The sequence below is a fragment of the Anabrus simplex genome, chromosome 2 (assembly GCF_040414725.1).
Source record: "Anabrus simplex isolate iqAnaSimp1 chromosome 2, ASM4041472v1, whole genome shotgun sequence".
Lineage (NCBI taxonomy): Eukaryota > Metazoa > Arthropoda > Insecta > Orthoptera > Tettigoniidae > Anabrus > Anabrus simplex.
This window is the reverse complement of record NC_090266.1, coordinates 62,566,956-62,594,359: the sequence shown is the minus strand read 5'-3', so window position 1 is coordinate 62,594,359 and position 27,404 is coordinate 62,566,956. Positions and strand designations below refer to the sequence as shown.

At 39.2% G+C, this 27,404-nt stretch overlaps 1 protein-coding gene across 1 annotated transcript in view; it reads left to right on the top strand.

Moving 5' to 3' along the window:
• LOC137498436 (zinc finger protein 341-like) overlaps positions 1–27,404 on the top strand; it is a 153,182-nt gene that overhangs the window by 15,490 nt on the left and 110,288 nt on the right. The window contains exon 5 of the mRNA XM_068225937.1: positions 20,076–20,231. Coding sequence (XP_068082038.1) covers positions 20,076–20,231 — 156 coding nt within the window. The remainder of the gene's footprint in view (positions 1–20,075; positions 20,232–27,404) is intronic.

Below are 27,404 nucleotides of genomic sequence, written 5' to 3'. Positions count from 1 at the left end.
CTCTTATCTTTAAATCGTTAGAAACAGAGTCTAACCATCGTCGTCTTGGTCTCCCTCTACTTCTCTTATCCTCCATAACAGAGTCCATTATTCTCCTAGGTAACCTATCCTCCTCCATTCGCCTCACATGACCCCACCATCGAAGACGGTTTATGCGTACAGCTTCATCCATCGAGTTCATTCCTAAATTAGCCTTTATCTCCTCATTCCGAGTACCCTCCTGTCATTGTTCCCACGTGTTTGTCCCAAGCAATCATTCTTGCTACTTTCATGTCTGTTAATTCTAACTTATGAATAAGATATCCTGAGTCCACCCAGCTTTCGCTCCCGTAAAGCAAAGTTGGTCTGAAAACAGACCGATGTAAAGATAGTTTCTTCTGGGAGCTGACTTCTTTCTTACAGAATACTGCTGATCGCAACTGCGAGCTCACTGCATTAGCTTTACTACACCTTTATTCAATCTCACGTACTATATTACCATCCTGGGAAAACACACAACCTAAATACTTGAAATTATCGACCTGTTCTAGCTTTGTATCACCAATCTGACATTCAATTCTGTTGAATTTCTTACCTACTGACATCAATTTAGTCTTCGAGAGGCTAATTTTCATACCATACTCGTTGCACATTTTTTCAAGTTCCAAGATGTTAGACTGCAGGCTTTCGGCACAGTCTGCCATTAAGACCAAGTCGTCAGCATAGGCCAAACTGCTTACTACATTTCCACCTAACTGAATCCCTCCCTGCCATTTTATACCTTTCAGCATATGATCCATGTAAAATATAAACAGCAAAGGTGAAAGATTACAGCCTTGTCTAACTCCTGTAAGTACCCTGAACCAAGAACTCATTCTACCGTCAATTCTCACTGAAGCCCAATTGTCAACATAAATGCCTTTGATTGATTTTTATAATCTACCTTTAATTCCATGGTCCCCCAGTATAGCGAACATCTTTTCCCTCGGTACCCTGTCATATGCTTTCTCTAGATCTATGAAACATAAACACAACTGCCTATTCCTCTCGTGGCATTTTTCAATTACCTGGCGCATACTGAAAATCTGATCCTGACAGCCTCTCTGTGGTCTGAAACCACACTGGTTTTCATCCAACTTCCTCTCAACGACTGATCGCACCCTCCCTTCCAAGATGCCAGTGAATACTTTGCCTAGTATACTAATCAATGAGATACCTCGATAATTATTGCAATCCTTCCTGTTCCCTTGCTTATAGATAGGTGCAATTACTGCTTTTCTCCAATCTGAAGGTACCTTACCAACACTCCACGCTAATTTTACTACTCTATGAAGCCATTTCATCCCTGCCTTCCCACTATAATTCACCATTTCAGGTCTAATTTCATCTATTCCTGCTGCCTTATGACAATGGAGTTTATTTACTATCCTTTCCCACTTCCTCAAGCATAATTTCACCAACATCATTTTCCTCCTCCCCATGAGCTTGGCTGTTTGCAACACCACCATGATGATTTCCATTTACATTGAGAAGATGTTCAAAATATTCCCTCCACCTCTCCAGTGATTCCCTGGGATCTATTATGAGTTCACCTGAATTACTCAAAACACTGTTCATTTCCTTTTTCCCTCCCTTCCTAAGATTCTTTACTACTGTCCAGAAAGGTTTCCCAGCTGCTTGACCTAGCCTTTCCAGGATATTACCAAAATCCTCCCATGACTTCTTTTTGGATTCAACAACTATTTGTTTCGCTCTGTTTCTTTCATTTACGTACCAATCCCTGTCTGCCTCGGCCCTTGTTTGGAGCCATTTCTGATAAGCCTTCTTTTTACGTTTACAAGCTGGTCTCACTTCATCATTCCACCAAGATGTTCGCCTTTTCCCATCTTTACACACAGCTGTTCCTAGGCATTCCCTTGCTGTTTCTACTACATCATCCCTGTATGCCACCCATTCACTTTCTATATCCTGAACCTGCTTACTGTCTACTGTTCGAAACTTCTCACTAATCATATCCATGTACGTCTGTCTAATTTCCTCGTCCTGGAGATTTTCTACCCTTATTCGTTTGCAGACAGATTTCACTTTCTCTACCCTAGGCCTAGAGATACTTAGTTCACTACAGATCAGATAGTGGTCTGTATCATCGAAAAATCCCCAAAAAACTCGTACATTTCTAAAAGATTTCCTGAATTCAAAGTCTGTTAAGATATAGTCTATTATGGATCTGGTACCCCTAGCCTCCCATGTGTAGCGGTGAATAGCCTTATGCTTCAAGAATGTATTCATAACAGCTAAACCCATACTAGCACAGAAGTCCAGCAAACGTTTCCCATTCCCATTAGCTTCCATATCTTCCCCACATTTACCAATCACCCTTTTGTATCCTTCAGTTCTATTCCCAACTCTCGCATTGAAATCGCCCATTAGCACTATTCTATCCTTGCTGTTGACCCTGACCACGATGTCACTCAATGCTTCATAAAACTTGTCAACTTCATCCTCATCTGCACCCTCACATGGTGAATACACGGACACAATTCTTGTCCTAATTCCTCCCACTGACAAATCTACCCACATCATTAGCTCATTTACGTGCCTAAGCAAAACTATCTTGTGTGCATTGGTATTCCTGATAAAGAGCCCTATCCCAGACTCTGCCCTTCCCTTTCTAACACCCGTCAAGTACACTTTATAATCTCCTATCTCTTCCTCGTTATCTCCCCTTACCCAAATATCACTTACTCCTAGCACATCCATATGCATCCTCTTTGCTGACTCAGCCAGTTCTACCTTCTTTCTTCCATAAGCCCCATTAATATTGATAGCTCCCCATCGAATTCTATTTCGTTCGCCAAGTTGTTTCCAAGGAGTCCCTCGCCTGTCAAATGGGAGTGGGACTCCATTACTCCCATAGGTCCGAGGCTTGCTTAAAGTGTTCTGAGCTCGGTAAATTCGTGAAGCAGGATGCTGCCCTACTAGCACATAGTCCAAGTGAGGATCTCTCCTCTAACGGGTTATGGACCACCGGTGAATTGTATAGTCCTAGCCGCCTGAGCACAGGGAGGGCCACGACTCAGAATTTGTCCGAGATGCCCACTCCCATTCCATAGCAACTGGTATCCCGACTCTCAGGACCACTTACTAGGCCACTCAGCCGTTGCCCATGGTTCACGAACTAGGACGTGACTATAGTAACCCACAAACATAATTGTTTATTGCTACATATATTTAGGTATGGCAAAAATTCTCAGATATATAATATAATGACCATTATACTGATATGAAGACAATATATTGAAAATTAGGGAAATGACAAGTATTTTTCTACGTCGCTAAAAAGAATTGATATTTCACTATCACAGTTTGCTCAACTTCTTCTTCTTATTATTCTGGAAATGCTTACTTCTCCTCTTAGTCCCTCCCCTTGGCATGTACTCTATTTGACCTATCTGAGTTTCTTAATCCGAGTTTGCAGTGGTAAATTGAAACCTGAAATTTGATCACTTACAAACTAACGCAGTCGCACTAGTTTCAGTTATGCACTACACATTTCCAGTTATACACATCATGCAGTGTCTGTCACTATGACCTTCAGCACTTGTTTGTCGGTCGTATACTTTAACAGTCTTCGTTCTACGTCACTTGCCGATCCTTGTCAAACTCTTACACTGCACACCAGAAACACAATGAGCACTTTGCTGCAGCTAGACACTAGAGACCCAACTACAGGATGGAATGACAGACTGAACTCTCTAACAGATCAAACACTCACTCAATTCCACAGTGACTGATAAACTGCACCAGTAAAGAAAAATATGTAATTTCAGTAGTCCGCCTTGGTCAATGCATTAAATGTTGATTAAAAACAATTAAAGACCATATTGGACCTTCTCTCAGCCTTTAAAGAGGATATAAAGTTTATAGAAATGCTCTAGAAAAACTCCACACTAGAAGTTCATAAGAAAGAATTGATCTTGAAAGGTTTCAACTTGTCATAACGTAAAAACACAAACATAACCAGTAATTTTGTAAAGATGAATACTGTGGTATTAAGGCAGAATCAGATATGTCCAAAAACGTGGTTTTTTATTTTTAATACCAATATGTACATAGAGTAATGAGGTTTAAGATGGCAAAACCCTATATGGATAACAATGAATATGTCGCTAGCACAATGAACATTTTGTAATGCATCTACGGAGGCAAAGCACGATATGTGCAATGAATGAAAGTGTCTTTGCCCCCTTTGAAAGTTTTACAACAATGCCCACACAGAATGGTTGAAAACCCTTCGATGACCTTACCACATCAGTTACGAGCTAATCGTAATTAAAACTGATTTTGGGTAATCTTGTAAACTTTAAAATGCATTTTCTCAAAAATGAGGTTTTTGGACATATCTGGTTCTGCCTTAGTACTACAGAATATATAAAAAAAACACTTATTCTTGATGTCTTGTTGAAAAGTATCAGTAGCATCAGAAATACCGTGCTGAAGAAAATTGAGGAAATTGACATTTAGAAAAAATGTAATGAAATATGTTGTCAGTACGGAAGAAAGAAACTTAGTAAAACCATGGAACTGATAGACTGCCAAACAGGTCAGCTGTTGATCGCGGCATGTGAGAAGGAAGAGAAATCAAGTGAGGGAGACATTTTATGAAATGATGGGAAGAGTTGTGACTTTGTTTTATCAAGAAAGATTGTTAACGTCTCAAAAAGAATGGAAGTTTCTTCACTAATTTCATTTAAATTGAAAATACTTTAATCAAAATTGGTGAAAATGTTTTCATAAATGTTCAGTCATTAGCCCTTATTTTCTCTGTGGAGAATTAATAGATCGTTGTCAGTTGGTGTGAATTCATGATGAAAATCTGATATACTCATTCATAGCTGAAAAACGATTGTGCTTTTTAGCATTAACATCTTGCTGATAACGGATATTAAAATTGTTGGAAGCTAGGAAAGAAGTGAGCAAGAAAATCAATCTTCTGCAAGCGATCCATTTCACAGTGGCAGTTTGGTGGAAGGTGTCCCACTCTGTTGTAGCATAGCCTCCTTTAATGGAAGGCCTTGGCCAATGTAAATTGTAACACGTTGTTTTGCCTACATCACATGTCATGCTGCATGCTTGGCCTGAACGGGAAAGAGCTTGTATATTCTTTTCTTTAATCTTCTACTTTTATTTCATTGGTTTATGGGAATGAAGTTAAGGGAGGTAGACCATTCTTCTAGACATGTAATGTTAACACCCTGGGTCAAACTTGAAAATTAAAGATAGGAATCAATCAATACTGATCTGCATTTAGGGCAGTCGCCCAGGTGGCAGATTCCCTATCTGTTGCTTTCCTAGCCTTTTCCGAAATGATTTCAAAGAAATTGGAAATTTATTGAACATCTCCCTTGGTAAGTTATTCCAATCCCTAACTCCCCTTCCTATAAATGAATATTTGCCCCAGTTTGTCCTCTTGAATTCCAACTTTATCTTCATATTGTGATCTTTCCTACTTTTATAGACGCCATTCAAACCTATTCGTCTACTAATGTCATTCCACGCCATCTCTCTGCTGACAACTCGGAACATACCACTTAGTCGAGCAGCTCTTCTTCTTTCTCTCAATTCTTCCCAACCCAAACATTGCAACATTTTTGTAACGCTACTCTTTTGTCGGAAATCACCCAGATCGTCACTGACATCATGAACAAACACAAAATTCTAATCATGGCACTTAAAGAAATTAGGAACAGCAGTCCAGATCCTATGGAATCACAAGGATGCTGATTTTATAAAGGAATCCCAGGAAAACAAGTTGTAAAAAATTGCCCACAATTTGGTAATGGATTTCTAATAAAACTCAAAGTCATCGACTCAGTTGAAGAATTTAAATCTCTACCCCCCCCCCCCCAGACTTGCAACCCTAATTCTGAAATTTGCAAATAAGACCTACACAATTATTAACACACATGCTCCCACCAATAACCAATCATTTCTGGAATCTCCTGGATCATACATTAAAATTCTCCTTGACGATGTCAACGCACAACTAGGATAAGAAAGTAGCTTCTTGTTGGAAAATGGGCAGCACATAAATGAACAAACATAAATGGGTAGGGATTGACTAAAATTTGCAGAAACCACAACCTCCTCTCAAAATCAACATGTTTTTAAAGGAAACCCCACAAATTAAAAATCCTGGAAACATCCTGACTTGAGACAAGGCGAATGGCAGCTACACCATGTCTACGGATTTAAATATTACCATTGAGAAATCTACAATGCTAGAGTCCTAAGGAGAGTAGACTTGGAGTCAGACCTTTATGTTGTAAAGATCAAATTAAAATTAACCTCAATGGTAAAAAAAACTCCAAACAAAAATAGGAGAAAATTCAACCCAACTACATTAATAAAAAATATAGAGTACTACAAGAAAACAGGGGAAGGATCTATGAACACCAAATCACTAGAAGAAATGACCACCAAATTAAAATTGATGGCAGAAGAGTTAGCTCCAGTGCATTCCAGGAAAAAACACAAATGAAGGATGTGGCCAAGTGATAGAGAGAAGACACCAAGCTTGCATAAAACATCAAGCCCAGAAAGCAGAAGAATCAAACTTAGAATCAATGAAACAAAGAAAGTCAACCCATAAAATCATCAAACCAAATGTAATCATCTTCAGAATGCCCTTGAAAATTTAGAAGAAAATTATCTGAAGAAACAATCACAAGATCATTACAAAACTTTCGGCAAATACCAGTATCTTCAAAAATATGAATCCCCAATATTAATGCTGAAAGATAAATCTGGAAAGGTAGCCCATAGTAGCCAAGAAAATGCAGAGATCCTTGCAGAAACATTCAGAAAACTTCTAAATTACAGACCCATTAGAAGTGTTTAATTGAAACACTAACACACCCATTTTAATCACCCCTAATTGAATACTCCAACCATCAATGAAGTAGAACTGACAATTAAAGAACTAAAAAATTACAGGGAATGTGGTAAAGACATAGTCTTTTCAGAAATCTGGAAAAATGCTGGAAAACCTGCAAACAAAAATCTCAAACATCTACTAGAAATGTAGATTACAGAAAATTCCAAAGCACTGGACCACAGGAATAATCTATCCATTATTTCAAAAAGGAAATAAAACCAACCCAGATAATTACAGAGGAACAACCCTTTTAGACTGCACAAAAATACTCTGGAACCACACCTTGGAAAATACCAAAGAGTATTTTGACCATACAGATGTTGCCCAAATCAAATGCTCAGCCTGAAACTAATAATGGAATATCACAAGTGCAGAAATAAACAGCTCTTTATCTCAGTCACAGATTTCAAACAGCATTCATAGACCCACACTTTTCAAAATCCTCAGACCATATGGTCTTCATCCTAAATTATTAAAAATCATGAAACTAACTTTAATAAACACAACTTCTAAGGTAAAGTTCAGTGGAAAAGTATCAAATGCTTTTACAATAAAAACTGGCCTCAGAGATGACGGATTATCTCCACTGCTTTTCAATATGGCTCTCGATTGCATCATGGAACTTTGGCAAAAGGAATACCCACCTATAATCAAAATTGGAGCAAAACTCTCAATAAGAACAAACTACCTGGGATTTGCAGATGATTCAGCTCTTTTAGCCCTTGACTTGGAAGAAGTTTGTACCCAGATCACCAGCCTCAAAAAAATTGCCCTAAAAATAGGATTACAAATATCCTTTAAGAAAATTGATATCATGCCCATGAAACCCCTGAACAAAAATAAAGTCTTACCTTACAATTATCTGTTAACACTTTAAAGTCTGTTATTTGATCGTCATTTTCTTCAACCTCAGGCATAATTCTCTTCTTCTGCACCTTGTCTTCTTACCTCTGCATCTTTGCATTTGCAATTGGATGCTGTAGGTCTACCTAGGTAACGAGGTACATTAGTAAATACTGTAGGTATGGTATTTCAATGCAAAACAGTTTTCTTTGCGGGAATTCCTTTCTATTTCCATCCTTGTATATGAACACCTCTGTGAGCTCTAAATTGTCCTGATGAATGTGTGTAATACACAAAACTGACCTTTCAGATGGTGCCCGGTTTTCTCGGGAATTTCTGGAAGCCACAATGTACATAATTACTCATTGTTTGGAAATAGAAATCATTGTACATTCACTCTTTATGCTGTTATAATTGGATTTACACTCTGGGGCCATATACCTATACAGCATCTCAAACATAACAAGTAATAAACTTCTATTTTGAAATCAAATTAGATCGCTGAATCCTATAAATAAGTTACGATGAAGCATACATTCAAATTTTAAAATGGACCTGTGGATTAAAAGTTTCATTGAAAGAAGCTGAGGAATAGTTGTCTCCATTTAGTTCTGTCGTGGGCGGTGTCAGGGTGAAGATTTGACACTCTTCAGATATTTGTGAGGAGTATCGGCCCATTGCTGTTTAGATCATCCTTATGGTCTCCTGCTGATGACTTTTAATGTGTGACCAATATTCGCTATAGTATAGGCTGCTATCCTTAGTAGTCCAAACCTTTATAGACGACTCTCATGCATTTTGTCTTGAATCAGTGTGATGCCAAATCTCTTCCTGATGGTTTCATTGGAGATGCAATTTAGTTTATTGACACCGGCTGTCCTGTCCACCTCAACATATTCATTACGCCCAGTCGGTGCTCTGTCTCATTTGTATTCATCTAACATTCTCAACCATACAGTGCTACACGTCAGATGACAGTATGATAGATTTTTGATTTGAGATTATCTTTCATTCTGTTCGCAAGTGATGCCGGTCGTTGTGCGACATTTCATCCAGGTTGTGGTTATCCTCGCAATTATCTCTTATTTGAACTTAATATCATAAAATATTGATGACGTGTTAGGAACTGAACTTATGGTAATCAAGTGGAAAAAACTCTATTCTTTAAAATACACTTGTTTGAATAATAATTGTAATTACCTAAGGAGCTGCATGTTTCACACTGTTTCTCACCATGCTTCAAGGCATTCACTGTAAGACTAAAGCATGATGTCACTCTTTGCTGGGCAGGGCCTCTATTAAAGGAGGCTATGACTACAGTGAACTGTTTCTATAGATGTGGCAGAAATACACCCCACTGAAAATCCTTGTGCTAATGATGAAGAAAGTGAAGACTAGAGGCCGGAACTTCAGGCATTTAATTTTGCTGAAATAGGCAGATAAATAAGCACTTAAAATTTAGAAAATAGGCAGTAAAATAATTTTATAATGACAAAAACTGGCACTACAACAATAAGGATACTCTAATGTAAGCTACGTAACACATCTGCATCACAGTTTAGTACTTAATCTTACATCCCCCTGTGGGTGGGGATGATAGAATAACGTCAACAGTATCCCCTGTCTGTTGTAAGAGGAGGTGACTAAAAGGGGCACCAGTGCCTCTCAACTTCAGAGTGTGGGTTGGCGACCACGGTTCACTAACTGAGTCTGGCGTTGCTTCCACTTACTTGTGTCAGGTTCCTCACTCTTACTTTTTCTGTCTGACCTCCCTTAGTCAACTCTTGTTCTTTTCTGACCCCGACGGTATCAGATATGGGAGGCCTAGGGAGTCTTTAATTTTCACACTCTTCATGGTCCCTCCCTTTCTTTTGCCGATACGTTCATTTTCCTTCTGATTAGTGTTATAGAGGATGTTTGCCAGCTTGTCCTTCCTCTTAACACAATCACTATCAGCACATAATTTTACATAGCAAGGACGGGACTTCGCAACCCACTCGACTATTTGGCTTGTGGAGCTTTCAGTATTGTATAGCATGAAAATATCGTTTATGTAAATGTTACTTTGTATCTGTTAAGTTAAAATTATTTTTTCTTGATTATTAATACAGTATATTGGAATTATATATTTTTGTTTCCATTGATTAATATTAATACATAAATAAAAGCAGAAAATATCAATGACTTAAAAAAGGCAATAAAAGCATTGAACTATCAAATAGGTTACGGAAGCTAAAATAGGAAAAAAAAAAAAAAAAAGAAAAAAAAAGAAAGGAAATTTAATAACTGGTCCTACCGTTCGCAAAAGTATGGAAACATGTTCGTTTCTATGTGACACTTCTATATGTCCATTCAGACAAGAAAAAGGAATTTTGCCTAACTTCCAGGCTCTAGTTGACAATGAAGCCTGTACTGAACATTGGTGGGAACAATTTAGGGGTGAAAATGAGTGTCCCTGTAGATTTTTAAGACTATGTGCTGGTTTATTATGGTGTGGCCACATGTGGTGTGAAAACAATTGAAGAGCTGTATGATGAAGGGGTGGGTCAGAAGAGTGATGAAGGGGAGACAATGACCATGAGCTCCAAGTCGTCCCAAGTTCAGAAAAGGTGAAATCCTTCCTGTAACTTCATGATATCAGTGATCTTCAAGAAGAGAACATTATGCGGGTAGAAAAGACTTTGTTTAGTTTGAAACGCAAAGCTGAAATGACAGAGGTATGAAATTATAGCATTAATATTTTTCTGTTTATAACAACACTGTTATGTATTAATATTAGCATTCTGTAGCATTAAATACTTGAAGAAATAGCAATTATTGCTTGTAACCTGTTTGATGCTTTGTTACATATATTTGAGAGACATGAGCAAAATTAAAATATTATGCTTATATGAATGAACATAAATACTTATATGCTTATATGCATATATGCTTATAAAAATCGAACTAATGAAATATAATACAGATAAACTCAACATTTCCCAAGAAGCAATTAAGAATTTTCAGAAAGAAATTAAAATAACTCAACGTGGTAATTTGCAAGAAGTGTCAAAACAAATTAACTATGCACCATTGGGTCAGCTAAAACAAAAAGGACGGTCTGGTGGAATAACATTTGCAAAGAAGCGCTAATGGAAAGAACGAATACATGGAGAATATGGAAAGGTTCTAGAAAGAATGAACATTTTGAGTTATTTAAACTACAAAGGAAAGAAACAGCAAGACTTATAATTTCATACAAAATAATTCATGAAACATCTATCAAACTTCAAAGAAAAACTTGAAGGGCTATCAAGCTCTGAGTATTTGTTTCAGAGATGAAAATGATAAAACTAGCCTTAACAATGCAGAAAAATGTGAAATACTGGCAAAACACTTTGAAAACATTCTGAACTGTCCGGAACAAAACCATAAATTAAAATTTCCAGAGATTCATGAAAACCTGAAATCAGATTTGCTGCCAACTGTCGAAGAAATTAAAGATGCAATTACATCTCTAAAATATAATAAAGCTAGTGGGGAAGATTCCAAAACAGCTGAACTTTTGAAATGATCAGAACCAAAAATCATTCAAGATTTACAAATAATTTTTGAAGAAATTTGGAAACAGAAAATATACCAGAAGAATGGAAAGTGGCTTTAATAGACCCAATACATAAGAAGGGTAACAAGCAAGATGTTGACAACTACAACGTGAGTTCCATAAATAATGCAACCAAATTAATAAAAATCATTTATTGAATATATTCATACAAATAACAAAAAATCTTCAAAAATAGCACCCTCTTGCATCGATACACTTCTGGAGGCGGTGTTTCCATGCCTGGAATGCCTTTTCCGGAATGTCCTTTAGAGCCAATGTAACATGTGCCTGGATTCTTTCAATCGTGTCCCAATGTTTTCCTTTCATGACTCTTTTTAACCGAGGAAACAAAAAAAAGTCAGCGGGAGCCAGATCAGGACTGTAGGGAGGCTGGGGAACCAATGGGGTGTTGGTCCTGGCCAGGAAGTCGTTGACAATGAAGGCGCTGTGACTCGGCGTGTTGTTGTGATGAACTTTCCACATGTCCTTGATGTCGCTTCGGCAGCGCGAGACCCTCCTTTTCAGTCTTTTGAGCACTTCCAAGTAGAAAGCTGAGTTCACTGAGTTTGTGCTATCAATTGAAGGCTCAGCCGTCTGTCAGAATTCAAACAATCGCGCACACGCGTCACATTTTCGTCAACTCGTGAGGTTGATGGTCGTCCACTGCGAGGTTCATCGGTGATCTCCTCTCGGCCCTCCATGAACGACTTGTGCCATTGAAAAACTTGTGATTTCGACAAGCAATCAGTCCCAAAGGCCTGCTGAAGTAATGGAAACGTTTTGGTGGCGGATTTCCCAAGTTTAACGCAAAATTTGATAGTGTACCGTTGCTTTACAGAACGATCCATTGTGCCGTGTTACATGAACTCAAAATGGGCTTGACGGAAATGCACGTCCTTACTCTCCGGCAGCTCGCTGCCGAATGAGACAAAGAGTGCTTGAAGCTAACACCCCCCTTCACCTAGCCCAGCAGGTTAGAACACGCTGTGGTGTACAGTTGCGTCAGAAAAAATTGGTCGCATTAGTTATGGAACGCACCTTGTATAGAGGTAATTCTCTTCTACCAATTCCTTATAAAGTATTCAGAACAATATTACTCAACAGAGTACAATCTACACTTGACAGTCAACTGGGTGAATATCAAGCTGGATTTAGGAAGAGCAGGTCCTGTTCTGAACATATATTCAACTTGAAGTCAGTAATTCGTCACAGACAAATGAACTCGAAAGATATAGTCATTACATTCATTGATTTAAAAAAAGATTTTAACTCTGTGGAAAGAGAAATCCTAGATAAAACCATACGTGAATTTGGAGTTTAAAACAAATTGGCAAACCTGATCCGCAAACCCCTTACATACACAGTCTCAAAAGTACAATTTATGGGCGACCTTTTAAAATAAAAACAGATGTCAGACAAGGTGATGGCTTATCTCCACTCGTTTTCAACTGTATCTTGGAGAAGGTTGTGAGAATTTGGGACGATAAACTGAAGCACCATAATATATTACTACTTATCTGGGGAGAAAGAACAAAGGTGTTGCAATAAATTGCTTAGCATTTGCAGATGATTCTCTGAAAGCCTGACTAATGCAGCAATACAAGTAACTCTTCTGGAAGAGCCAGCCAACATGGCAGGCTAAGAATTTCGGCAGAGAAAACAAAATTCATGACGAATATAAAAAGTGCTCCAAAATTGCTAGGAACAGACGTTGGTTCAGTTGAAAGGGTAAAGCAGTTCAAAAATTTGAGGGAAACAATCCAAGAAAATGGTTTGGAAAAATCTGCTATAGAGGCAAGGATACACAAAATTGAAAGAGCATATGGTATAACACAAAATACATACAACAAAAAATGTTTATCTAAAAATATTAAAATAAAGCACTACAACACACTTGTGAAACAAGAGTCCTTATATGCCAGTGAATGCTTAGTACTCAATTATAGAAAGATTGGAGGTACTAGTAAGAAGAATTATAATAAAAATATTAGGCCCTCTAGAAGGTACAGAATTTTGGAAATCAAAAAGTAAAATCAAAAATTTATCACATCATAGAAAACATATCTGTAACAGTACTGAAGAGGAGACTGCTATTTTTTGGACATATTTACAGAATGGACGACAATAGACCAACCAAAAAGATCTTCACGTATCTTTGGAAGAAAAAGTTAACAACCACCTGGATTCAAGAGATCAAGAGAGACTTGGAAAGAAACAACATCAGAGAAGAAGAAGTAATGAAAAGAGAAATTTACAGGAAGAAAGTTTTAAAGATGGAAGGATTCCAATAATAGAGAAATAATACAGAAATAAAGAGACTAAGAAGGAGATGCAGACTGGAAAGAAATAGAGTTAGAAATGGCTGTGGATGTAAGGAGAAATTGAAGGAACTTACTAGAAAATTGAATCTAGCAAAGAAGGCAGCTAAGGATAACATGATGGCAAGCATAATTGCGGTCATACAAATTTTAGTGAAAAATGGAAGGGTATGTATAGGTATTTTAAGGCAGAAATAGGTTCCAAGAAGGACATTCCAGGAATAATTAATGAATAACGGGAGTGTGTATGTGAGGATCTTCAAAAGGCAGAAGTATTCAGTCAGCAGTATGTGAAGATTGTTGGTTACAAGGATAATGTCCAGATAGAGGAGGAGACTAATACTAAAGAAGTATTAAAATTTACATATGATAACAATGACATTTACAATAAGATACAAAAGTTGAAAACTAGAAAAGCGGCTGGAATTGGTAAGATTTCTGGTGATATACTAAAGACAATCGGTTGGGATATAGTACCACATCTGAAGTACTTATTTGATTATTGTTTGGTCGGAGGAGCTATACCAGATGAATGGAGAGTTGCTACTGTAGCCCCTGTGTATATTGGAAAGGGTGATAGACATAAAGCTGAAAATTACAGGCCAGTAAGTTTGACATGCATTGTATGTAAGCTTTGGGAAGGCATTCTTTCTGATTATATTAGATATCTTTGTGAAATTAATAACTGGTTCGATAGAAGGCCGTTCGGTTTTTAGGAAAGGTTATTCCACTGAAGCTCAACTTGTAGGATTCCAGCAAGATATAGCAGATATCATGGATTCTGGAGGTCAAATGGACTGTATCGCGATTGACCTGTCTAAAGCATTTGATAGGGTGGATTATGGGAGACTACTGGCAAAAATGAGTGCAATTAGACTAGACAAAAGAGTGACTGAATGGGTTGCTATATTTCTAGAAAATAGATCTCAGAGAATTAGAGTAGTTGAAGCTTTATCTGACCCTGTAATATTTAAGAGGGGAATTCCTCAAGGCAGTATTATCGGACCTTTATGTTTTCTTATATATATAAATGATATGAGTAAATGAGTGGAATCGGAGGTAAGGCTTTTTGCGGATGATGTTATGCTGTATAGAGTAATAAGTAATTTACAAGATTGTGAGCAACTGCAACGTGACCTCGAAAATGTAGTGAGATGGACAGCAGGCAATGGTATGTTGATAAACGGGGTTAAAAGTCAGGTTGTCAATGTCAAAATAGGAAAGGACCTCTCAATTTTAATTACTGCTTTGATGGGGTGAAAGTTCCTTTTGGGGATCATTGTAGGTATCTAGGTGTTAATATAAGGAAAGACCTTCATTGGGGTAATCACATAAATGGGATTGTAAATAAAGGGTACAGATCTCTGCACATGGTTATGAGTGTGTTTAGGGGTTGTAGTAAGGATGTAAAGGAGGGGTCATATAAGTCTCTGGTAAGACCCCAACTAGAGTATGGTTCCAGTGTATGGGACCCTCACCAGGATTATCTGATTCAAGAATTGGAAAAAATCCAAAGAAAAGCAGCTTGATTTGTTCTGGGTGATTTCCGACAAAAGAGTAGCATTACAAAAATGTTGCAAAGTTTGGGCTGGGAAGAATTGAGAGGAAGAAGGAGAGCTGCTCGACTAAGTGGTATGTTGCAAGTGATAAAAATCATTGTTGTCCGTATTGAAGATACTGAATGTAGGATGCTAAAGGGTTTATTGTGTCACCTATTCAATACATATACATTTTTAAACATTTAGGAATTTATTATTAATTCCATTTGAGACATGTTTTGCCCTTCATTGAGGGCATCATCAGTCAAATTACTTACTCAAGGCAAAAATCAGGTACCTGATTAGTAACTATATTGTGAACATTAAAAAACATTACAATGGGAAAATTAAGCAATCAAGAAAAAAAATGTTCACTGGTGATACAGTTATACAATATAAGTTTATAGGCATAGTAGTCGGCACCAATGCGTAAAGTCACTGGGTATTTTAGCAGAATCCAGTAGTGGTGTTCCGAAGAATAATTGATGCACTCTTTAGAAAATCATAGGAAATTATAAAGTTTATACAAATATTTACTTTGAAAGAGTCAGGGGAGAAAGGGTATAAAGTATCTGGCGTCAATGTTCGTAACATTAATTACTGCCTTTGGTTGAACTATTACAGGTTGACAGGGTAACTATACAGTAAATTTACAATATCCAATTGAACAGTTGAGAAATTACAGCTTATATACATATTTACAAGAGAGCAGCTTGGTGAGAAAGGATATAAAGATGCCTAGCATCAAGTGCGTCCCGTTGTTTTAGTCGTTGGATGACGATTGCAACATTAACAAATCAGTAATATGCAGAGTGGTCCAACCTTAGTTTATAATCACAGGGGGCAGGGAAAAATATTCCATAGTTTTATTTTTTATTTTTAGAATGTCAAATGAGGTTCTATAGGTGTAGTCAAACTGAAAGATGTCTGGTTGAAGTCCTGGGTTCAGTACGGTGAATTTGGTCAGCGTGGACGGAGACTCATTAGGTGTCAGTGAGTACATGGTGCATTTGATCAAAAGGATCATCAACAAAGTTGTTGATCAACAAAGTAAAACTAAAATTAACAACACAACTTTCCCAATAAAACCCAATAAACCCAAATACGCAACTTTCACATACACTAATCCTGTTATCCACCAGATAGCCAACCCCCTAAAAAAAGCACGAAGTCAACATTGCTTTCAAAATGCAGAACACAAACCAGAACATATTTTGCAACCAGAACTCTGTCAACCTAAGAAAAAATCACTACGCGGGCTCAGGTATTTACAGACTCACCTGTTTACAATGCAATTGCTCGTACATCGGACAGACTGGCCGAAGCTTCCAAACCCGTTATTTAGAATACTACAATGCCCAAAAACATAATAAATTTTCCGCAATGAGCACCCGCATGAGGGACACTGGCCACCACTTCACCACAATAGAACAAGACTTAAAAATTCTAAAAAGAGTTGAGAAAGGCAAACTAATGACTGAATTTGAGAACCTATACATCTTTCTAGACCAACACTTCAATAAAGACAAAAACCTCAATGAGATATTAGATATAAAAAAACCCTTTATGACCAAATTCCCACCTTACTACAAAAAATAAGGCAACAATTTTTCTAAACTCTTTAATACCACATCAACGAACTCACCCAGCAGGTCGACAGTCAACCCCTCCCCCCCTACCTCCCCAATTCCCACCAATTCCCCCACACGCAATGTCAGCAAGCCCATATCTTCTCCCACCCAAGCACTCCCCCCTCCACTACGACCCCATCGATACAATACGAGAAATAAAAACTACTTGACCATCAAAAACACCCAACACAAGCAAATAACATTTCAACCGCATTAGAAAAAAAACATCAACACTATCCACGTAACTTTCGAGACCATACATTCCCTCACCCACACCCCCACCCCTCTTTTCTCAACCAACACGTTATCAACTAACACTCCCAACATATTACAAGCTCACCCCTCCACTCTACCTCCCGCCATTCCATCAGCTTTCCTCTGCGCATGATTTCTGCTCATGCTTCTCCCTCCCAAAGCCCCCCACCCCCGCCGCCAAATGCCAAACACATGTACGTATTACCGACTGAGCCTCCTTCATAGTCAACCAACACTCACCAACAAATAGCTTCTTAGGACACGTCAGGTATGTAACACAACATTTACTCTTCATTACTTACATGATCTTTTCTTTACACACCAATTAATAATATTAACATCTCGATTACAGATAACTTCCACTTCATACAACACAACCTTTAACAACATGCTAGAATGCAGCCCACACCGGCACGAACATTGTGTGCCACTACAGCTCCTCTCCACAAACAGAAAATGAAGATGCCTCATCCCAGCTACCATGCTCTGACTCTGTAGAAATACACACTGATGTTTTTCACATAATATTCAAAGCTGCATGAAGTTAACTAAACTAAAAAGCGAAAGATTCTAACCCACAACACCTTCCCAACAAATACAATTATCAACAAATAACTACTGTCATTGTTGCCATTCAAATGCACCGTGTACTCAGTGAACCTACTGAGTCTCCGTCCACGCCGACCAAATTCACCGTACTGAACCCAGGACTTCAACCAGACATCTTTCAGTTTGACTACACCTATAGAACCTCATTTGACATTCTAAAAATAAAAAATAAAACTATGGAATATTTTTCCCTGCCCCCTGTGATTATAAACTAAGGTTGGACCACTCTGCATATTACTGATGTGTTAATGCTGCAATCGTCATCCAACGACTAAAACAACGGGACGCACTTGATGCTAGACATCTTTATATCCTTTCTCACCAAGCTGCTCTCTTGTAAATATGTATATAGGCTGTAATTTCTCAACTGTTCAATTGGATATTATAAATTTACTGTATAGTTATCCTGTCAACCTGTAATAGTTCAACCAACGGCAGTAATTAATGTTACAAAGATTGACGCCAGATACTTTATACCTTTCTCCCCTGACTGTTTCAATGTAAATATTTGTATAAACTTTATAATTTCCTATGATTTTCTAAAGAATGCGTCAATTATTCTCCGGAACACCACTACTGGACTCTGCTAAAATACCCAGTGACTTTACGCATTGGTGCCGACTACTATGTCTATAAACTTATATTGTATAACTGTATCACCAGTGAACAAGTTTTTCTTGATTGCTTAATTTTCCCATTGTAATGTTTTCTAATGTTTACAATTTAGTTACTAATCAGGTACCTGATTTTTGCCTTGAGTAGGTAATTCGACTGATGATGCCCTCAATGAAGGGCGAAACATGTCTCAAATGGAATTAATAATAAATTCCTAAATGTTTAAAAATGTATATGTATTGAATAGGTGACACAATAAACCCTTTAGCATCCTACATTAAGTGGTATGTTCCGAGCTGTCAGTGGAGAGATGGCGTGGAATGACATTAGTAGACGAATAAGTTTGAGTGGCGTTTATAAAAGTAGGAAAGATCACAATATGAAGATAAAGTTGGAATTCAAGAGGACAAACTGGAGCAAATATTCATTTCTAGGAAGGGGAGCTAGGGATTGGAATAATTTACCAAGGGTGATGTTCAATAAATTTCAAATTTCTTTGAAATTATTTAGGAAAAGGCTAGGAAAACAACAGATAGGGAATCTGCCACCTGGGCGACTGCCCTAAATGCAGATCAGTATTGATAGATTGATTGATTGATTGATTGATTGATTGATTGATTGATTGATTGATTGATTGATTGATTGATTGACTGATTGATTGATTGATTGAAGGGAGAGAGGCAAAGAAAACCAGCACAAAGTGGTCTGAAGAAAGGAAAAAGAAACATAGTGAAACAATGAAGGAATGTTGGAAGAAAAGGAAGGAACAGCAACAAAGGATGAAGAATTGAAATTGGAATGTGGTCCCTAGTAGGCCCTAATGCAAGAAGAAGAAGAAGAAGAAGAAGACAAATAACCTCACGAATATTACTGCGTTATTAAATAACTAGACCAATAATACCAAAAAAAGGCTCTAATGGCCGCAGATATAGAACCAGCTCTCAGGTGGTTAGGCTGTGTATGTTTGCTGCCCTTTGGTCTTATCAGTTTAATTGGCACACTTCCCCCAAGACTCTGCTTAGCAGTGGTAGACCGATTACATGGTTCTGCTGTGCTAGCAAATATGGATAGCTGACCTGCTGAAGGAGAAGTGAATTCTCAGTTTCCAAAAGAAGAAATCTACTCCCCATGGAGATCTCCATGCATAGTCTTGGATGGGCATGCCAATGCAACTGATGAGCCCAAATGGCACCTCTGGGCAAAACTCTGCAAATGCACAAGGCCTAACCACCCAAAAGCTGGTTCTATAGACCATAGTTCCAATATTATTGCCAAAAAGAGAGAAGATAGAAACAAACATGACAATACAAAGAAAAGGTAATTTATAGCCACACGTGCTTGTAAGTTTTGTTTGTACATTTGAATTAAAGTATATCATTCCATAAGTTTCAAGAGTTTCTTCCTTCATTGCTTTCCAGTATAATACCAGTACGGAATGAACGTTTGTTTTTATATTTAACAATAATTGCAATTATTCTAGATCAATGGAAAAACTGACCAAATATTTCAAACACCGCTATTTAAAAAAATGCCTTTGTGTTGGTGTCTCCTTTCCCAAGAAATGACTGTCAACCCCTGTCCTCTGTAACAAGCAGCAACTGCGCATGCACGGATTATGTTTCATCAGCTGGGAGCTGACTTTATTTTCATTGATTGATTGATTGATTGTAGAGCAGTCTGGAGGAGATTATTATGAACAAACCTTAGAATGCATTGCTTTGTTGAAGTCCTCGGAAGAGTCTGAATTTTTAAAATTTTCTTTTCTAGTTGAAGTGCAACTTCTGCGACAAGTCATTTGCAAAGAACTTTAATCTTCAGCAGCATCTCCGTTGTCACACGGGAGAAAAGCCATTCCAGTGCGTGATTTGTGGACGGGCTTTTGCCCAGAAATCTAATGCTAAAAAACATATGGGTACCCACAAGGTATGTCTGAATTGCTTTGTCTTTTGTCCGTTATATTCTGTATATTATATTTATATCAGCTGTTCAAAAGGACAGATGTCACTTTTATGTTGTAATAATATTAGACTTGGTTATTAAATTTTACACAGTTCTAGATAAAACTTATAAATATCATTTTAAAAATCCTGTATTGGCTTTAAATCAACTAAGGTCGAAGAAATTTTTCCCACCTTCCAATACTTAATTTATTTTTATTGCCAATTTTTATGCATAGACTAACATGTGTCAGCTTAAATTCTAACTGAACATTACAAGAACATGTTTCATTCCATTTTGGAACATTCAGTTTAAAAAACATATATTAAGTACAAATATTGGCACATACAAAATAATGAGAACACTAAAGGTGATAATGAAGTTGAGAAGCTCTTCCTTAGAGAATTAAAACTCTAAACATTTCATTGATGGTATTGATAATATAGTTTGTTGTTGCATTAGTCTTTAAAGGGAAAGGGTTCTTCTTTCTTCTAAATATAAAAATATTGTTGATATTATGCAAAGTACATTCCATTAACCTAACAAGATACACGAGGGCCTCGAAAAGCAAGTACAATTGTGGAAAATGCATCTTGAAGAATTTAGGATGAAATTAAATCTGAAGAAGATGGAGTAACAGGAATGCGGTGGCCAAATTGATGGCACGATCACTGTGGGTGGGGTTCAACTTAATAAAGTGACCCAGTTTAAATACCTTGGGTCATGCATCACCTCAGACTGCAGTCAGATTCCTGATGTCAAAACAAGAGTCAGCGCCACATGGTTGAAATGGCGCCATATTACTGGAGTCCTGTGTGATAAGAAAATTCCATTGCATTTAAAATCTAAAGTTTACAAAAAAGTGATTAAACCGGTGGTCCTTCATAAATCTGAATGCTGGCCTACAACATCGAAGCATGAAGAAGCACTTCATGCAGTTTAAATGAAGATGCTGTAGCTTGACTCGACTAGACTAGACCATATCAGGAACAATGGCGTATGAAAGAAATTCAAGACTGCCCCAATCACAGAGAAAATGTGTGAATCACGTCTACGATATTATGGGCATGTACTCCATAGCAGTGAAACCTCAGTTGCAAAGACTGACCTTCAGCTGAACGTGGAGGGTCCCCGATCTCGAGGGCGACCTCAAACATGCTGGTTGGATAGGGTGAGAGATAACACGTGGCTCACCAAACACAGCCCTCGGGACGCTATGGATCAATTGAAGTGGAGGAAACATTGCAAGAAGGCAGACCACACATAAATGTGAAAATGCAAAGAAGATGATGATGATGATGATGACATTCCATTACCTTGTAATATGTACTGAGTTTTGAATTTTAAACCATAACAACCAAAGGAAACTCGTTAAGATCAGAACCTTAGTTGGTTATAGTTCCTGGTTAAAAATATGGAGATATTGATAGGAGTCTCCTGGTAGACCCTGTTATATTTCTCCTCCCCATCTGCCGTCTGCTGACTGACTGCGTGTGTTGTAAGATTGATCTGTGAACATTTAAGCTGCAAAATACAGAGACAGCACAGCAATTCGTTGATGATATTGGGGCTTATATTCTGCAGGAGACTGATGATAAGTTGATGACACATTAGATCAAATGTAGAAAAGATTCCAGAAGTACTGTATTAGCAGACTAAGGGTACGGTCTTGGAGTTTCTAATGGCAAACTGAAAAATAGAAAAGGAATCCTGATGGTGGAAATATATCATTCAGAAGGCACTAAAGAGTAAAAAACCCTGTGTGTCTGTGTTTAAAGCATGGTGTGAAGGGAAAAGGAACCTGCCGGGCTGAGTGGCTCTGACAGTTGAGGCGTTGGCCTTCTGACCCCAACTTGGCAGGTTCGATCCTGCCTCAGTCCGGTGGTATTTCAAGGTGCTCAAATACGTCAGCCTCATGTCGGTAGATTTACTGGCACTTAAAAGAACTCCTGTGGGACTAAAATTTGGCACCCTGGCATCTCCAAAAACTGTAAAAGTAGTTAGAAAGATAACATGTCTCATTTACCTTCTAAAGACTTAAAACATAAAACATAATGACCTTATAATTACAAAGGTGGATAAAGGTAATGTGTCAGTTATTATGCACAAAAAGGAATACATTAGAAAAAACCAAATCATTTTTCTCAGATAATACTTTCACAAAAATTAAAACAGACCCGACTAACTCTGTCCAAAGAAAACAAAAACAAATACTGTACTTAAAAACATTAATTTCATCCTTAATGAGAATGAAATATCAAGCTTAACTAATATGAATGCAAGACTACCGACAGCAAGAGCTTTGCCTAAGATACACAAACCTGACACACCCATAAGACCAATCATTAACTTCAAAAATAGCCCCACCTACAAAACCTCTAAATTTATCAGTAGTTTTCTATAAACAAAATACTGTACTTTCTGAAATGGAATCACAATCATTAATTCAATAGAATTTTGTAAAATTATTAAGAACACTAAATTAAAACCATCTTTCACCTTGAACTCTTTCGATGTTACTAATATGTATTCTACCATCCCCACAAAAGAAATTCTAGATATAATTAAGAACAACTTAAGAACACATAAAAAACTTAGTAACCATGAAATAGAAGAATTTATGCTACTCCTAGAATTTACCCTTAACAATAACTACTTTTCCTTCAATAACACAGTATACCAACAAAGAGGTCTCCCAATGGGATTCCCAGCATCAGGTATCCTTGCTAAAATATGCATGGATCACTTAGAAAAACATAAAATTTTAAATGACATAAAAGGTATTATTATCTGGCTAAGGTTTGTTGGTGACATTTTTGCAATTATAGATGAACAAATCAATAGTAGCACTAATTTAATAGACCAAATTAACAGTTTAGACCCTTTCATGAAATTCACATTAGAAATGGAGAACAATAAAAAACTAAATTTCCTTGATTTAACAGCAAAAGAAAAGAAGAAAATTTATCCTTTTCAATCTTTAGAAGACCAACTCAAACTATAAATACCATACGAAAAGATTGGTACCATCCTGAGGCACATAAAAGGAGTTCCTTTTTAAGCATGTTAAATAGAGCCTTTAACATTCCCTTGTCCAAAAACGATCTCCAAAAAGAAATTAATCTCATTTACAAAATAACAATAAGCAACGGATACACAAAACACTACATAGATAGATTAATAAATAAAATGAAGAATAAACCTCAAATGCAGCTGATAAAGGAGCATAAAAAGAAAAACTTTGCCACTTTTACTTATAATAATGGGAACATTTACCAGATTACTAATATTTTTAAGAAAATTTTAAAATTGCTTTTTGCACCAATAATAACAATCATCATTTAATTTTCAGTTACCAAAGCATTGCAAGTAATAACAGATATTTAAATTCGGGGATATATAAACTTAAATATTCAAATTGTGCCAATTCATACATTGGGCAAACAGGACATCATTTCTTAGTAAGATACCAAGAACATATTAATGCTGAAAAACATAGGAAGTACTCGGCCATGAGTCTTCATATGACTGAATATAAACACAATTTTACGACAATAGAAAGGGACTTGACCATTCTGCGAACATTAAACAAAGGTAAATTAATAAATTTTTTGATAATATCTATATTGAGATTGATCAGAAACAAAACCCCAGCCAGAACATTAACAAAATAACGGAGAATATCAATATATTGTTAGAAGAGGCTACCAAATTAGACTCATCTAGAAAAGCCATCAAAAAGGATCTGGAAAAATAGCCAACACACCTCCCCTCAGTTAGCTCCTCCCTACACAACATTCCCCCTTCTGTTTCCCCTCACCTATCACAACATCACTTCTCAGTTAGCTCCACCCTACACAACATTTCCTCTGCTTTCCCCACTTCCCCTACCTCTCCTTCAGCTTCTCCTCACTCACCGCAAGTGCCACACACAGAACTCAGTCAGTTGATGACACGGCATAAGGGCGGACGCTAAATACGACATGACCGACAATGAGGTAAACAATAATATTTTAATGGTTATAGCATCTGCCATGCCAACTGGCAGTGGGCCTGGCTCGCCACCCTATAGGCCCACCCTTTACGCATCAGCTGCGCCAATCACGTGCAGCACTTCAGTGCTAGGCCAGCACCACTCACTTCTGCCCGCAGTCCCGCAACAGAGGAGTATCGAGATGACTCCACACGATTAATCTGGAGTGTTCCATCTCGTGAGGTTCCTGGATACATCGAGCATCTGGACTATTCTAGAAGGGCCAGCATGGGTACATAAGAGAGGAACGACCTGCTTGGAGTGAGTGAGAGGTAGACTGAGTTAGAAGTTGGTGTGGTTCAGTCGTGAGCGACTGCCAGTGTAGTGAAGTGTGTGAACTGCTGTGATTATCGGACTAGTGTGCTACAGTGCGGACTGTCGGCGAAGGAGAGAACATGTAGCCTTGCGACGCAGGACCTTGTATGTGAGTGTAAAACTGTGTAGTGTGAGAACAAGTGAGAAACTAAGGGAGAGAGACCACGCGAACTGTGTAAGTGTGTGTTATGAGCAAAAGTTGTGTGTAGTCTTGTGTAGTTTAGTGCGTAGCTAATAAATCTTAGTACTGAAGCTACCAGTCTAGTGTTAATTGCTCCTACTACACCACCAACTCGTTACAACTGGTGTCAGGATTGGGATCGACTGGTAGCAGTAAATTCGTAACTAGGAATTTCTAGTGTTCGTAAAAATGGATAGTGAAGACTTTCAGGCTCTCCTCAATAAGTTCACCAAACTCTCATCCAAACAGGACGAAATCAAGAGCGAACTGAATCTGGAATTAAATGAACTTAGGGGTGGACAAGGTAAATTAGAACAGGAAATGCGCTCTCTTGAAAGAAAATTAAAGAGTGACAATATGCAGGACGTAGAGGAACTGGTTGAAAAACAGATCAAAGAAATACCGCAGGTTGTGGAGTGAGGAGTTCGAGACCTGAAAGAAGAAGTAAGTGCCCTGCGTACGAGAGTGACAGCCATGGAGACTCGTGCTAGGGCCACCTGCAGCGACAGTGGCTCCAGCGCCAGGAAAGTAAAACCCCCGCGCTTCGACGGGACAACATCTTGGCGGACCTTCCGGGCCCAATTCGAGACCGTGTGCAGGCACAACGGTTGGACATCGGAGGAAAGGGCCGTGTACCTAATCGCCGGAATGCAAGGACCAGCAGCGGAAGTACTACACAGTCTACAGCCGGGTGCCACTTACGATGAGATCGTTGGAGGGCTCAACAGCCGGTACGGTGACCACCAGCTGGCAGCCGCCTACAGAGTCCAGCTGAGGAAGAGGACTCAGCATGCTAATGAGATGCTGCAAGAATTCGCGCAAGATGTGGAGCAGCTAGCGCACAAGGCTTTGGATGGGCTGCCTCTGGACCACATCCAGCGAGAGGCAGCCTATACATTCATTGATGGGCTCCGCAACGCTGAGATCCGTCAAAAGCTCATGCTCAGCGGGGAGCATGACCTCAGAGAGGCCCTAACGTTAGCCCTGAGGGTGGAGGCAGTGAAGGGAACAGCAGCACCATCACCAAGAATACGAGTCGTGAGAAGCGGGGACATGCCGGAGACCCGCGCCATTACGGGAGAACGATGCACGCCGCCGTTGAGATGGCGACGTGCCAACGAGATCACCTGTTGGAATTGTGACGAGCGTGGCCATCTGTGGAGGAACTGCCGTATGGAGGCGGCCCCTGATCAGGGAAACAAGTAATGGCCGACAAGGAGAGGGGCTCGTTGGCACCGTCACTACCGTCCCCTCGTTTCACGCTAAATGTGGTCACCGAGCGGAGCGACAACAGCTTGATCACCGATGGGTGGCTCGGAGACAGGCCGTGCCGAGGTACGATAGACACGGGGCGGCATTGACCATCGCCAGGCTGGACATCGCTAAGGGAGAGCCGGAGAGGGAACCCCACTGCCCTTACCTGCTGCGAACAGCCTCAGGAGACACCATCCCTGTCTTGAAGGAGGCGCTACTTCAACTGACGCTGGGACGACACCTACGAGTCTGGGCCTTCGTCGCCGCCATCACGGATGAGGTAATCCTGGGCCTAGACGCGCTACGGAAATATGAGGCAACTGTCAATGTGGGACGATGTGTATTGTGGCTCGGCAAACAAGAGGTAATGCTGCGATGCCCAGGGACACAACCTCAAGTAGCGCGGTTAACATTGGCCAGCGACGAAGTGATATCAGCCAACAGCGAGGTGATGGTTACAGCACGGTTAGAGGAACCCATACAAGGGGACAGCATACTCGTAGAACCCGGTTCACCGACCACTGATCAAGGACTCTACCTGGCCAGGATGCTCGTTCCGGCACGAAACTGTGTGCCAGTACGAATTTTGAATTCGACGTCGCGGTAGCAGAGGGTACCCAGCGGGACCGAGCTTGGGACTTGTGAACCAGTCACGTGCGTCGTGCCAGTGGACGACGAAGACGCACAGACCCTGGAAGCAGGCGAAGGATTGAATAAGCTCCGGAAGATTATATCCGACGCCCGGAAACATTTAGAGGCGAGACAACTCAGGGAGGTTAAGGAACTAATCCATGAGTTTCAGGACATTTTCACTGCTACCGGAGGTGACTACAGAAAGACGGACAGAGTGTACCATCGCATTAACACCGGCGACACCGCTCCAATCCGACAGCCACTTCGTAGGGTAACCCTGGCGAAGAAGTTGGAGATCGACCAGATGCTAGATGACATGAAGCAGCGGGGAGTCATTGAGGAGTCGAACAGCCCGTCGTCATCGCCAGTCGTCCTGGTGAAGAAAAAGAATGGTGAACTCCGTTTGTACGTCGATTACCAGAAGTTGAACGACGTCACGAAGGACTGTTTCCCGTTACCCCTGGACACATTATCTGGAGCCCAGTGGTTTTCGACTTTGGACCTGAAGTCTGGATACTGGCAAGTAGCGCTCCATCCGGAAGACAAGGAGAAGACGGCGTTTTCAATCGGCCAAGGGCTCTACCAGTTCACCGTGGTGCCCTTTGGCCTTTGCAACACACCGGCGACTTTTGAGCGACTGATGGAGGCCATGCTGAGAGAGCTAACTCACGATGCTTACCTCGTGTACCTGAATGACATAATTGTTGTGGGACGCACGTTTAGAGAGCATGTGGAGAACCTG